General features: G+C 44.4%; 3 protein-coding genes across 3 annotated transcripts; all 3 read left to right on the top strand.

The window, feature by feature from the left end:
* Positions 1-1,851: 1,851 nt before the first annotated feature.
* LOC130744695 (uncharacterized) lies at positions 1,852-4,731 on the top strand. Its single transcript, XM_057596858.1, has one exon. It carries the CDS (start codon positions 1,852-1,854, stop codon positions 4,729-4,731), a length of 2,880 nt encoding a protein of 959 aa, XP_057452841.1.
* Positions 4,732-5,079: 348 nt separating this feature from the next.
* On the top strand, positions 5,080-6,342 carry LOC130744694 (uncharacterized). Its single transcript, XM_057596857.1, has one exon. The coding sequence runs from the start codon at positions 5,080-5,082 to the stop codon at positions 6,340-6,342; it is 1,263 nt and encodes a 420-aa protein (XP_057452840.1).
* A 3,078-nt stretch (positions 6,343-9,420) lies between these two features.
* Positions 9,421-9,774, top strand: LOC130744693 (uncharacterized). The gene has a single exon (XM_057596856.1). The coding sequence runs from the start codon at positions 9,421-9,423 to the stop codon at positions 9,772-9,774; it is 354 nt and encodes a 117-aa protein (XP_057452839.1).
* Positions 9,775-14,932: the final 5,158 nt, after the last annotated feature.

The following is a 14,932-nucleotide window of genomic DNA, read 5'->3' as shown; positions in this document are numbered from 1 at the left end:
ATTTAATAAGTTGGCAAAAAATTAAATATCTACGTATAATTATTTAAAATGTTCCTTATACTTTTAACCCTACCTCAATCAACCATAAATGCACATTAAATTAATAGTTGTCCCTTATTTAAATGGAAAATATGCAACAACTGATACATTTTTGGTCAATGCATTTACACAATATGCCTTCAATTTCATGTGGGACATATTAGGAAAAGTAATCAGTTTTTATTGGTTTCAACGGAAGTCAAGTAATTTGATTTTTTTAATCCTTATTTTGGGTTGTGATCCACGTTTTTTTTACTAAATTTATCATTTAATAATTAAACAATACTAAATTTATGGGAATGATAGGCCCACGTTTAATTTTAAATGAAAATCTTTACGATCATGGAATTTTTTGCTCCTAATAAACGTTTGAATGCAAACAAATGATGCAATTAATTTTTAAATAAAATATACTCAATTTTTGTACTATGATGTAATTAAGAAAATAATATGGAAGATAATAAATTGCTTTCTTTTTCTTTTTTTCATATCTCTCTGTTCCGGGAACCCTGACCGAGGACGGACAGGAGACCTAGGACAGGGTTGGCCCCACAGAAAGTCCCGAACGAGGGGCAGTTCGGGGGAAGCCAAGAGCCTCCTACTCCTAAGCCCCACCACCAAGGGTGAGGACAAGGAACCTGGGGCCCACTACATAGGGGTTGACCTAGGCCAACTTCCCTAGGGGTAGGTTGGCTGGTGTAGACCCGTAGGGGCCCCCAAACCGTTGGATCACTGTTCCTCTGCAGGGGATCCAACGGTGATCCGTGCCCCCAGGTACGAGCCATGCATGACGTTGCATGGCTCCAACCCTAATCCTGCCTCTCCTATATAAAGGGGACACTTCTTCTTCCTAAGGTAACGTATTCTCTCCAACTTCACCATTCTTACAACTTCCCTCACTGACTTTAGCATCGGAGTGTCTTGCAGGAGCCCCTCCCGGGACCTTGCCTACTTGGAGCCCCTTCAACACGTCCAGATCCCTCCTCCCAGAGCCCCTTGTCAACGGGTAGCTTGGTCTCTCCCAGACCAATTGGCGCCGTCTGTGGGGAACTGGTAAAACTCTTCCCAGCACCGCGTGCCGTCGCCTCAAGTCATCAACTAGCAAGCTATGGTAGAGACACGTCAGACTTCACGCCGTCCTGTTCCAACTCCTGAAGGCCATGTGGAGACTGTCAACGAAACTACGGATCGCAGAACCCCTCCTCCTCCACAACACCCTCCTCCCCCGACTCCTCAACCACAGCCCCCTCGCTCGCCGGAACCCGCGGCCATTACCCCACATGCGGCCCATGAGGCACTCTGCCGCTTGGAAGCTCGCATCCGGGCAATGGAAGAGGACAATGGGGCGGGGCGAGAGCAGGCCCATAGTATGAAGATTCGAGACGCTCAAGAGGAGATTCACATGCTCCGAGCACGCCTGCGACAACTTGAAGAGCAGGAAACTCAATCGCGCCCCGCGCCCGCGTTTTCCCAGGAAGAGGAGACGAACGGGGGCCCGATCCCACCCCCTTACTACCAGGAAGCACGCCGCCGGGCGCCCGCGGCCGAGCGGGTGGCCAGCCATACACCACGGAGACGCTACTCCCCCCGCCGGAGCCCATCCAGGCGCCGGAGCCCAACTCCGACTCGGTATAAGACGTACAACCGCCCCAGGTCCAAAACGCGCTTGTCACCTATCCAGCGCCGATCGGAGGTCCTCTATCCCCGGAGATCATGGCGTTTCCTTTCCCTCAGGGGTGGGCACGACCCAAAGTGAAACTCTACGAGGGAGACTCCGACCCGCAGGAACACGTGAACTTCTTCGTGGGCGCGATGCAGTATGCTGGGGCCAGCGACCCTTTATACTGCCGATGCTTCCCCATGAGCCTGGGAAAAAGACCCATGAACTGGTTCCAGAATTTACCGAGCAACTCGCTGCACGACTGGAACGGGGTCGTGACCTGCTTTTTAGCCCAGTACTCCTCGGTGCACAGCATACCGAAGACCGCGCAGACTCTAGCTTTGGTTAAGCAAAAAGAGAAGGAACCTCTGAAAGCATTTCTCAATCGGTTCAACAAAGAGGCCGACGATATCACCGGTCTCCTCCCCGACACTAGATTGGTCCTGGCTACCGCAGCCCTTGCACCAGGACCGTTCCTGACCTCGCTGGACGGCAAGCCAGCCAACACTCTAGAGGAATTTCTAGCTCGAGCAGAGAAATTCATAAATATGCAGGATGCCGCGACCCTAAGAGCCGCGAGTCAGACACTCGCGATCAAAGGACCACAGAAGATGAAGGAACATAAGGACCAACCTTCAACCCGGGAGTCCCGACGGAAGGGTCAGGACGAACGGAAGCCGAAACGGAAGAAATATGATAGTTATACCCCACTGAACTCCTCCCTCTCACGTATCCTGAGGGAGAAAGCCTCAGCCGACCTCAGAGACCGCCCACCCCCACTCCTGACGAGGGGGGACAAGCTAGATTCCAAGAGATTCTGCGAGTTCCACGACAGCCCGGGCCACAACACCGACGAGTGCCTGAACCTCAAGGACAAGGTGGAGGAACTGATCAGAGCAGGAAGACTGTCCAGGTATGTAGCTGTGTCGACGGGGGCCCTCCCGCGCCCGCGCTCGCCACCCCCGAGGCGGACACCGACCCCCCCAAGGCACCGAGGCCGGACTCCTCCCAAGCGCCGATCGGCAGAACGACGAGACAGAACTCCACCGCGTCGCCAAAGCCCCGAGCGTCGCCGGAGCCTCGAGCGTCGCGGACGAAGCCGAGAACGGAGAAGAAGCCCCGACCGCCACGGCCGGGATGAAGTCAGAAGACAACATGGAAGCAATATAGTCGACGTCGGTTCAATAGCAGGAGGATGGGCCGCAGGCGGGCCCACCAACAACAGCCGGAAGAGGAGTACCCGCGTCATCATGTCCGCGGCTGGACGGCCCCGACCAGGGTCCCTCCACCCCCCAAGGCAGAAGGTGGCCATAACCTTCACGGAGGACGATTACGGCGAGGACACCGGCGAAGAAGACGACCCTATTGTCATTGAAGCCCTGATCGGCAACGGTAAGATCCGAAGGACACTCATCGATACAGGTAGTTCTGCTGACATTATGTTTTATGATGCTTACAAGAGCTTAGGACTATCTGTGAAGGATCTGCTCCCCTACGACCATGATTTGGTCGGGTTCACAGGGGACAGAGTCCTACCCTTAGGATATTTTGATACTTGCCTTTCCTTGGGAGATCACAGAATTTGCAGGAATATAAAGGCCCGCTTTCTGGTGGTGGAGTGTCCAACAGCGTACAACGCCATTCTTGGCCGTCCAAGCCTCAACACCTTCAGGGCTATCATATCCACCCACCACCTAATGCTTAAGTACCCCTGGGCAGGAAGGGCGGTACCCGTACGCGGCAACCTGGAAATGGCGAGGAGCTGCTACAACTCCAGCTGCAGACTGGCCAGGGAGGAAAGAAAGAGAAAGAAGTCCAAAGCGCACGACCAGCACGACAACTGTCACGTTCACCACACCAGTATCCTGACCGACCTCGACCCCCGCGTGGACCCGTCCAGAGACGATCAGCGCCTCAAACCCGACGGGGAGTCCCACCCCATCCAGGTCGGTCCCCTTCCAGAGAACACCACCAACCTAGCTCGGGGTCTTCCCAGAGACCTCTCCAAACGGATGGAAAAATTACTACTTTCCAATGGGAAGCTGTTTGCCTGGTCGTCAGCAGATATGCCTGGCATCGACCCCCCGTTCTGCAGCCACAGACTTTCAGTCGACCGGAAGTACAAACCAGTCGCTCAGAAGAAAAGGCAAATGAGCGCCGAGAAGCAGCAGGTTATTCGGCAACAGACCACAGAATTGCTTCAGGCCGGGATCATTCGGGAGGTCAAGTACACAACCTGGCTCTCCAATGTGGTCTTGGTCAAGAAGGCAAACGGGAAGTGGCACATGTGCGTCGACTACACTGACCTCAACAAGGCTTGCCCCAAGGACCCGTTTCCCCTACCGAGCATTGATGCACTGGTCGACAACTCCTCGGGATACGAATACCTCTCTCTTATGGATGCCTATTCAGGCTACAACCAGATTCCCATGCATAGGGACGATGAAGAGAAAACTGCCTTCATCACCGACCGGGGCACCTACTGTTACACTATGCTGCCCTTCGGCCTCAAGAACGCAGTGGCAACCTACCAAAGGATGATGACCCGAATCTTCGGGGACCTAATGGGAAAATCGGTCGAAGTCTACATCGATGATATCATTGTCAAGACCCCGAAGGGAGGAGACCACGCAGCTGACCTCGCTGTCGTTTTCGAGCAGTTAAAGAAGCACAACATGCGCCTGAACCCTGACAAGTGTACTTTTGGCGTTCGAAGCGGGAAGTTTCTGGGGTATATGCTCACCAATCGCGGCATTGAGTTGAACCCTGATAAATGTCAGGCGATCATGAATATGAAGAGCCCGCGCACGGTCAAAGAAGTCCAACAACTGGCTGGTCGAATGGCTGCGATCGGCCGATTTTTGCCAAAGGCTGCTCTCCGGGCCCTACCTCTTTACACCCTCCTGAAAAAAGGAGCAACTTTTGAGTGGTCGGCAGAGGCCGACGCAGCATTCACTCAGCTGAAAGAGATCCTCTCTTCCCCCCTATTCTGGCTAGCCCTAAGCCAGGGGAGACTCTATACCTATACCTAGCCGTGCGAGAAAAAGCAGTGAGCTCTGTCCTGATCAGAGAAGAAGAGGGAATCCAACTACCGGTCTATTTTGTTAGCCGTTCATTGAAGGGTGCGGAGCTCAGATATAAGATGCTGGAGAAGGTGGCGCTGACCCTACTGACCACGGCGCGGCGACTAAGGAGGTACTTTCAAGCTCATCGCATCGTGGTGCGAACCGATCAGCCGGTCCGACATGTCCTTCATAAGCCCGACCTAGCCGGTCGGATGGTTAGCTGGTCCATCGAACTCTCCGAGCATGACATCCGCTACGAACCCAGAAGAGCCATTAAAGCACAAGTCCTAGCAGACTTCTTGGTCGAACTCACCGATGAGGAAGAGCCCCCTGCTGAGATCACCTGGGTGGTCAACGTCACCTGGCGGGGCTGGGATCGTATTACAGAGTAGCACCGGGATGGTGGTCGAGCAATCCCTCTGCTTTAACTTCCCAACTACGAACAACCAGGCCGAGTATGAGGCCTGCATTGCGGGACTGGTCATAGCTCGAGACCTGGGGGCTAAGGAGATACTGGTCTGCTGCGATTCTCTTCTAGTCGTCTCGCAAGCGAACGGAGAAGCTCAAGCAAAAGACCCCATCCTGGAGCAGTACTTAGCCCATTTGAAGCGACTGGCTTCAACCTTCTCCAAAGTTGAGTTCCGCCACGTCCCCAGAACCCAGAATGATCGTGCAGATACCCTGGCCAAACTGGCCAGCATTGGAAAGCCTGGCCTAAATGGAACCGTCATTCAGGGGACCTTAGCCCTCCCTTATGTGGCAGACCCCGAACGTCCGGTGGGACAAGTTATGATGCCGATCGGTACCGAAGAAGACTGGAGGACCCCGATCATCAAGTATCTCAGATCCGGATGGCTACCCGAAGAGAAGGCTGAAGCCAAAAAGTTGGTAAGGCGCGCCTCCTGGTACACTATCGTTAACGATGATCTCTTCAAGCGGGGATTCTCCACCCCCCTTCTGAAGTGTCTGGCTAAAGACAGAGCAACCTATGTCTTAGCGGAAGTCCACGAAGGCAGCTGCGGCCACCATCCGGGTGGACGTTCCCTGGCCCGGAAAGTGCTCCGAGCCGGCTATTACTGGCCAACCCTAGAGAAAGACGCGGCAGATCATGTTAAGCAATGCGACCCCTGCCAGAGGCATGCTGATTTGCACAACGCTCCCCCTGCCCGTCTTTCATCACTGGTCAGTCCTTGGCCTTTCCATCAGTGGGGCATGGATCTATTGGGCCCGTTCGACACCGCACCCGGCCAACTCAAGTACATGGTGGTAGCGGTGGATTACTACACCAAGTGGATTGAGGCCGAGCCGCTAGCAACGATTACCTCAGCTCGAGTACAACGCTTCTTCTACAAGAACGTCATCAGCAGGTTCGGAGTCCCCGGAGTCCTAGTCACAGACAATGGGACCCAGTTTACCTCTAAGGGGTTCAGAGACCTCTTGGATGGGCTGCACATCAAACAGCGTTTCACCTCCGTCGAGCACCCCCAGACGAACGGACAGGCAGAGTCAGCCAACCGGGTCATTCTCAGGGGCCTCCGGAAAAGATTGGGGAGCGCCAAGGGCGACTGGGCCGAATAGCTCGATCACGTCCTGTGGGCATACCGCACCACTCCGCACTCGACTATGGGGGAGAGCCCTTACCGCCTCACCTTTGGCACAGAAGCTGTGATTCCGACGGAAATAGGAGAACCGAGCGCTCGAACAGCGGGTTTCGACCCCAACCAGAACGATCAACTCATAGGGGAAGACCTCGACCTCCTGGCAGAAAGGAGAGCGGTAGCCAACTGCAGAGAGCTAATCGCAAAGCAGCAGGCAGCCATTCGCTACAACAAGAAAGCAGTTCTCCGCTCCTTTACCGCAGGGGACTTGGTTCTCCGGAAGGCCAGCGTCGGAGCACGATCAACCGAACGGGGAAAGCTAGCGGCCAACTGGGAAGGCCCTTACAGGGTAGTCGAAGCAACCGGCACGGGAGCATACAAACTGGAAACTCTAGCAGGAAAGGAAGTCCCTCGTACATGGAACGCAGCCAACCTGAGAAGATACTATAGCTAAGCCACGACCGACCAGGAACCCGCTATCTGTTCAAGCATTTTTTTTAATTTAGTCTTTTGTAATCAAGGGTACACACCCACCTCGTCCAAGTTTGTAGACGACTAGAGCCACGAGCTCCAAGCGCAGAAATGAAGCAGTTTCTTATGTTGAATTTGAATTAATTGAACTGACAATATATACGACCGCATCAACAAACTATTAAAGACCCATAGGGCACCAAGACCCGCCGGGAACGAAATTATTTAAGACCCTCAGGGCACCAAGACCCATAGGGCACTAAGACCCACCGGGCACGAAATTATCAAAGACCCGCCGGGCACGAAATTATTTAAGACCCTCAGGGCACCAAGACCCACCGGGCACAAAATTATTAAAGACCCCTAGGGCACCCGGACCCGTCGGGCACAAAAACATCAAAGACCTTTCCGGCACGAAATAACTTCTTATTATTGTTGATTGATTCCAACCCATAATAAAATAATTTGGTTATTAAATGTGAGATTTTATCTAATTAACCAGTATTTCCTTAATTAAACACCAATTTCGTATTAGTTATATTTTATAAAATAACTGGATTAAGGTTTTTTTTTTAAAACTAATCTCTGCTTGATTTATTTCTAATTAAAAAAAAAACAGAAAAATTGAAGGAAATAGAGCAAACTGAATTAATTCCTCCATTTTTTCCCAAAACCCATAACCGCTAAATTGACGGAGATTTTAAATAAGGAATGATTAAAACCAAAATGCACATCGTTATTTCCATCAAGTTTTAAAAAAAGGAATGATGGCAATATTTGCTAAAACATATTTTCATAAATGTCAAATAATTAATAGTATCAACAAAAATTGCAAGAAAAACTGAATAAAATCTTAAGATTTAATTACGTTTTGTCTCATATTTTAATGGGTGATTCTTACTTATGGAAAAAATTATAATGAATTTTGATAAGGAATATTTAATAAGTTGGCAAAAAAATAAATATCTACGTATAATTATTTAAAATGTTCCTTATACTTTTAAACCTACCTCAATCAACCATAAATGCACATTAAATTAATAGTTGTCCCATATTTAAATGGAAAATATGCAACAACTGATACATTTTTGGTCAATGCATTTACACAATATGCCTTCAATTTCATGTGGGACATATTAGGAAAAGTAATCAGTTTTTATTGGTTTCAACGGAAGTCAAGTAATTTGATTTTTTTAATCCTTATTTTGGGTTGTGATCCACGTTTTTTTTTACTTAATTTATCATTTAATAATTAAACAATACTAAATTTATGGGAATGATAGGCCCACGTTTAATTTTAAATGAAAATCTTTACGATCATGGAATTTTTTGCTCCTAATAAACGTTTGAATGCAAACAAATGATGCAATTAATTTTTAAATAAAATATACTCAATTTTTGTACTATGATGTAATTAAGAAAATAATATGGAAGATAATAAATTGCTTTCTTTCCATCATTACCTAATTTATTTATCACTTTTCCCCTTATATACGGTCTAAATTGCTTTTCCCCTGACATATTTCTAACCTTCTTTGGTCTGCTAAAAAATTCACGCACCATGAAAAATATTGAAGACTATCCATGGCTGAACTACAAGCGTTGGGTTCCTATCCTAAGTAACAAGTGGCGGGTATGTTTATAATCACAACTCCTATGAATTTCCCTCCCCTTATCGTATCTAAATAATTAACCTTCTCTTTTATTTTACTTATGCAGCTTCACTGAGTTATTTCGAAAAAATTTGTGCGTAATTTCAAGGATGAGCTCAGAGACCAATGGACGTTGATCGACCCTGTTGGGAATACTCATGTTGTTGTATACAACATGAATCCTTCGGATCCTAAACTGACAGAAGGATTTTTTGCGTTGCGTGACTTCTACAAGATTGGAGAAGATTGTCTTTTCTCTCTCCGGTATGTTGGTGACTTTGTCTTCCATTTCCATGTAAAAGATTATCTGGATAAAGAAGTTCTCTATCCCAACACTGAACAACCGAAAAGCCCTTTGCACATTGACAATCCTGGCATGAATGATGTTTCGGTTGACGACGTTTCTCAAGAGGGACCTATTGCAGACGTTGGGTTACCAGATCATCAGAATGAAGGGCTAAATCCTGAGCCCGTGCTCATTCCAGAATTCAATGGACAATATGAATTAATATGGACTCACACCCTTAGCATCTGTCAAGCTAAGGGCTACATGCTGGTGTGTTTAAAGTTACATTCAAATCTATTTATCTAACTTTGACAGTTTGCACGAATTCTTTTTTGTTAATGTATTAACTTGCATTCTTTTTCTGTTACATGTAGCATGCTCCTAAAAGGGTTAAGCAATACCTTATTCAAGCGGGTGTTCAAAGTTGGATTTTCATTGGGAGTTCCGGTTCAGAGGTAAAGTGTAATGTAATCATTCCTCGAAGTAAGAAGTATGCGAAGATAGGCAGTGGGTGGAGAAGCTGAAGCTTCTGCGATCTTAATAATGTCTTGCCGTTTAAGGAGATTACCTTCAGGTTTAACTTCAAGAAAGAGTGATCCTTGCACAAACACTTGAAAGTGTAGAGGAAATCAACAACTTTATGTTAGCAATGATTCCTGGTGATGAAACAGAATCTTTGAGTTGTGATACTCCGTGCAAGTCAGACGAAGATTCATGTGTCAATGCAGAATGGTTCACATCTGAATTCTTAAATGATTTCAAATGCTCTGGAATTCCAAACCATGCAATTAAGCTGAAAGTTGATGTCCCTATCATGCTCATTCGAAACATAGACCAAGCTGCAGGGTTGTGTAATGGCACTCGAATGATAGTCAATGCTTTGACTAAATATATAATTGTTGCTACTGTTTTAAATAGAAACAAGATGGGAGAAACAACATTTATTCCCAGGATGAGCTTAACTTCATCTAATTTTGACATTCCATTCAAATTCCAGCGCTGACAATTCCCTGTTACTTTATGTTTTGCAATGACTATAAAAAAAAGTCAGAGGCAATATTTATCTCATGTTGGACTATATTTGCCAAGGCCTGTCTTTACTCACGAGCAGCTATATGTTGCACTTTCTAGAGTTAAATCTAGAAAAGGGTTGAAGATGCTCATCATAGATGACGAAAGAGTTGTATCTAACACTACACGCAACGTAGTGTATCAAGAAGTCTTCGATAATATTTGACATGTAAGTGTTTATTTATCTTACAATTAATTTCAATTTAAATTTTAGAAATAGGAAAACTGATATGGTTATTCTCTTTATTATTTTACAGCATAAAAAGATATCAAGCAATTTATTGATCATCTAATTTGAAGGTGTATTGACGTTTCTATAAGGTTTGTTTAATACTTTCAAATTATACACAGTTTATATTTGTATTGGTTACTGATTATTACACTAATAATTTTTTTTCCTTTCTAGGTTCTATAGCTCAAATATGCTTTATTGACAACAAGCTCGGTTATGAAGACTTTATCATTAATCATGGACTACAATTTCGAATAAGGGTTCATGTTGCTGTCATTGTTATGTTTATCTTATTTCAATTTCCATGTAATGCATTACTTAAAAACTTGGTTTTTATTACTATTCAAGTGTTGACACTGTGAGGTATTTACAACCTCATCAAATTAATATATTTATTGTGGTCCATTCATCTACATGTTTGTAACATATGTTCGGTTCCATATCTTTTATACTTACTGAAAAGAGTCTAAACTAAGTTAAAACACATTACTACTGATTCATCTTTACAATAAATTTAATCGCCGTGCAACGCACGGGTAAAGAACACTAGTTAAACAGAGAGAAATAGAATGATCCAATTAAGGATGAGAAAGCTTACATGGAACAAAGATCTCTCTGGTGGCTCCTTCAGATCGTTTTTTCTTTTCTCCTCTGCTTGTTTTATTTTCTCAATTTATTGATCCTTGCAGCTTGCTAGCGAGATTTTAACTTCATATGCCATGATTTGGGGAAGTAGGCATTTTTTTTATTGTATAAATAAAGGATAGCCCAAACGGACGCTTAAGGCCTCGACTCATTTTTTTTTCCGTAATTGTTTTCTCAAATTTCATATTTTTATAAGTTAACAAATTAAAGAATTAATTAATTTTGGATTTAAAATAACTCCTATTCATGTTAGTGCAACACACTTCAACTCTTTACCGCTTTCTCCACACTAGCATGAAACAACTTGAATATACCTGGTCTTTTGTTTTGAGGCTATGGGCCTAAGCTTTCCTAGGGTAGTCATGAATAAAAGTAACTAAGACTATCATTAGAGTTTCTAATTTAAATTTTGGTAATGTCACGTCATTTATTAGTTATTATGTTTATCTAAAAAAGTTAGTTATTATAATAAATAATAGGGGAATGCTAACTTACTCCCACTTGATTGTGTGAAGGAGTAAGTTAGCAACCAACACCTTTTCCTTTTGGACAAAATAACCCAATTCCTTTTCTTTCAATCCAGTTTTAATTCGGGGGTATTTGTGTAATTTTCGTTTTTAATTCTAAAAAATCAACTTTTTCTCTCCTCTCACTTCCCACTTTTCTTTCTCATTAATTTCAAAATTTAAATTACCTTTTCTCTTCTCTTTCTTCTCTGTTGCGTCTCTTCTTCTCCTCCTCCCTCCATCTCTCTCTATCTCATATGGCTTCATTTCTGGACCGGAAACGATTGAAATTTTCTTCAATTTGCCCACACTGTTCATAAATTAATTCTTTTTGCCGATCTTAGAATTGGTACTACAAAAAAAACGTTATTTAGTGGGGGTTATTTAGCGGGGGTTTTGATAACCCCCGCAAGTGTGGGTAATTGTTAATAGTTAAGGGGGGTTTTAATAACCCCCGCAAATGTTTTATTAATTTACTCTGAACTCCCTCTCACTCTCACTCTCACACTCTCACTCTCACTCTCACTCTCACTCTCACTCTCAAAACTCGATCTTAGTCTCTCGTTCTCGTTCAACCATGGAAGCTCACGATTTCAAGCGGTTTCCACCGATTGCAACCTGATTTCCACCGATTTCATGCTCCATAGATTTCAACCACCGCACGCCGCCGTAGCAACAGCCTCCTCCGCCGTCGGTATGACCTCGTTTTCCACTGATTTGATCTCGTTTTGCACCTTTGCTTTTCGTTGCTATTTAATTGTGCTAACTGACTTGCCACTTCTTCTTCTTCATTCGCAGTTCTCTTTGCGATTTTCTCATGGATGCATCGCTCAGAGACTCAACAACCTTTACTCTGTCTCATGCTGCATTCTCTGGTACCGATTTTTTCTTAATTAACCTATTCAGATTTCTAAATTAGGTTTTCATTCTCTGGTGTGAAGTCTGGTTGATCGGTTATTCTTTAGGTTTTATTTCATTGAGCACATTGATCCTGATCCTTCACTTGGCTTCTGCTATTTTGTTTTGAAGTTTATTGTAAGACCCAAGTTTTTAAGCTTAGAATAAGTGGAAGAGATTTCCATTTACGATTAGGGTTGATGTAATGTGAAGGGAAACCTGAACGAAAGTTTATTAAATGAAATATAATATATGAAGGAGAAAGTTCAGGAAAAGTCTGAGGATTGTATCGAAGTCGATTTAAGTTATAGCACGACTAATATTCGCTTTAAAAACCTAGGACAAGAATCTTAGGAAATAACACTATGTTCCACCCTTGGAACACTGTAGGATTTTAGTCCAAAAATCTTCAGAGAAATGTTAGAACTTCTCTTTTTCCATATATCAAAATCGTTTCGAGGCGAAACTCTAGGATCTACGAACGTCCGATTCCAATCATCGGAAGTTTGCCGAAACCGAATCCCTGGTTTTTCAAAACCCTAGAATTTCTCGACAATGAAGACTTTTTCTATTCAGAGCTTCAAATGAATATTCTACACGCGTACACCCATTTCTCTTGATGATTTCAATCTTTCTTCAGAAGGAAGTTTTCTATTCCGACATTCGATGCAAAAAGCAACTTATCGGGTAAAATAGTTTTATACCGACTATGCATTAGTTGCCAAAAATACAAGGAGACCTCTTTATAGTTTTGGAATTCTTTTGCCAAAACATATCTATTAATTCACGGAGAATGACGCCGGAAAAATCAGATTCGCGAAACTTTCATTTTCCCGCGTTTTGCCAACCTCTATATATAGCCAAGAAATGAGAAAAAAACAAATATCTTACCCATTTCATCCAAGGAGGCCGCGAGTTTGAGAGGAGAGGAGGAGAAGAAGATTTTGTTCAATCCTTGCTTGATCGTTGATTAATCAGTTGCTGCTTCAAGGTTTCGAGGTATAGTCGCTAATCCTTACCTCTGATCGCTTTTCCCATAGCTTTTCTGTAGAGTTTTCTGAGTGGATAGTTTATGGGTTTTTGCAAAACTATCCTGAATCTTTCATTTCTGATTCTAAACCTCTTCTATATGTGCCCAAGATCACTTCTGCCGGGTTAGATTTTCCGTTATGTCGCCGGAATTCCGCCGGAATCAATTTGAACCTAAAATACCCATTTTTGGAGTTTTTGGTGTAAAGCTTCAACCTTTAGGCTGAAAACTATCGCCTTAGCTTAGGGCTAGTAGGATTAGTTGTCATAAACGTCGTTGGTGACGTCCCTGCAAAATTTTATTTTTGGGATTTCAGTTTTGAAATTTCTAAGTTAAAAATCATGACCAAAATACCCCTGCGACAGTTTTTGATCCGATAATTTTTCCGAGTTCAGAATACCCTTAGTTACGGCTAATGAAAGCATAGGAACCAAGTTTGATCGAAGAAAAATCGAGCCCCACAATTGTGAAAAGTGGCCGAGCCCTATAGGGGAGGAAGGGGAAAATTTCCTTTTCCGAAAACTTGTCTTTTCGCGCTAGATTATCGTACCTTAGAGTATAGATTACTTCGAGTAACCTTAGTAAGTATCGATAACTTAGTTTTCGATAGATTCTGATAGTATTTCTGTGATTTTGTTTTAAAGGAACTTTTGAGGAATTTCCTGAGGAGCAACACTTTGAGTGTGAGGAAGCGTTTGACGCTCATACTGGAGAACTTTCAGGTGAGGGCTTCTCACTGAATCTCTAGTTAATGCTTAGGGTCGATGTTTCGACATTGTTTACTGTTTATGCACTGGAATTGTGTGTGATTGGAAAATGTTTTCTGAGGCTTCGGCTGACAATGTAGATGATGCATCTACTGAATGTTTTTGATGAGTGAATGACATGCTAAGTGCTAATTGGGTAATTTAGGATGTGTGGTGCATGCCTTATATGCTAGGTGCTATGTGGTTATTGCTTAAGATATTGACATATGACATGTTGATTGATTATGATGAGTTAATTCTGCTTTTGCACTATAATCTGAGTTTCTGAACGGTGAGAAAAGCGGGCAGGTCATGCCGATTTTATTTTGAGAGTTTTGAGAAAGCTTGAAAGGACGAATGAGATTCGGGCCTTGTTGTGGTGTTGTATGGATCGAGACATTCTCTGGAGTCATTTGGGGATTAGGAGATCCCGAGAACTTATAGGATTCACGATAAGACTAAAAGGATAATTATTTTGTAAAGAAAACTCATAAGACATTAAACAACCTCTAAATCTTTAAGTAATGGTAATAATCTCGGAAGGAAGCTTTGGATGCAAATCATAGTTTTGGAAAACGAGAAGTGTCGTCGGATCCCAGTATTGAGAAAGATGAGGGGCTTCGAGTATGTAGATGTTGTGGTGCTGTTGGAGCAGCGTTTGTTGTTGTGCTGTTGGAGCAGCTATTGTGGTTGTGCTGTTGGAGCAGCTATGTTGTTGGGTGTATCTTCGACTTTGCGGCGCGAATCCGTATGTCCAAACCCGACGGGTTGGGCCGATTCGGCAATAATTGTTGACACGCGCGAATCCGTATATTCACACCGATGGATTGGATCGATTCGGCGGTAGTCACTCAGGCACGCGTGAGTCCGTATGTTCAATCAGAGGGATTGGATCGATTCAGCGATTGCCATTTTACCTCGCGTGAATCCGTATGTTCAATCCGAGGGATTGGATCGATTCAGCGACAACTTTTCGACACGCGCGAATCCGTATATTCAATCCGATGGATTGGATCGATTCGGCGGTAGTCACT

The sequence above is a fragment of the Lotus japonicus genome, chromosome 3 (genome assembly GCF_012489685.1).
Source record: "Lotus japonicus ecotype B-129 chromosome 3, LjGifu_v1.2".
Classification (NCBI taxonomy): Eukaryota; Viridiplantae; Streptophyta; class Magnoliopsida; order Fabales; family Fabaceae; genus Lotus; species Lotus japonicus.
The sequence above is the reverse complement of the archived record's forward strand: the minus strand, read 5'-3'. Positions and strand labels throughout refer to the sequence as shown.

Excerpts from the sequence above, each read along its gene's own strand:
- LOC130744693 (XM_057596856.1), top strand. The coding sequence starts at position 9,421 with ATGATTCCTGGTGATGAAACAGAATCTTTGAGTTGTGATACTCCGTGC.
- LOC130744695 (XM_057596858.1), top strand. The coding sequence starts at position 1,852 with ATGCAGTATGCTGGGGCCAGCGACCCTTTATACTGCCGATGCTTCCCC.
- LOC130744694 (XM_057596857.1), top strand. The coding sequence starts at position 5,080 with ATGAGGAAGAGCCCCCTGCTGAGATCACCTGGGTGGTCAACGTCACCT.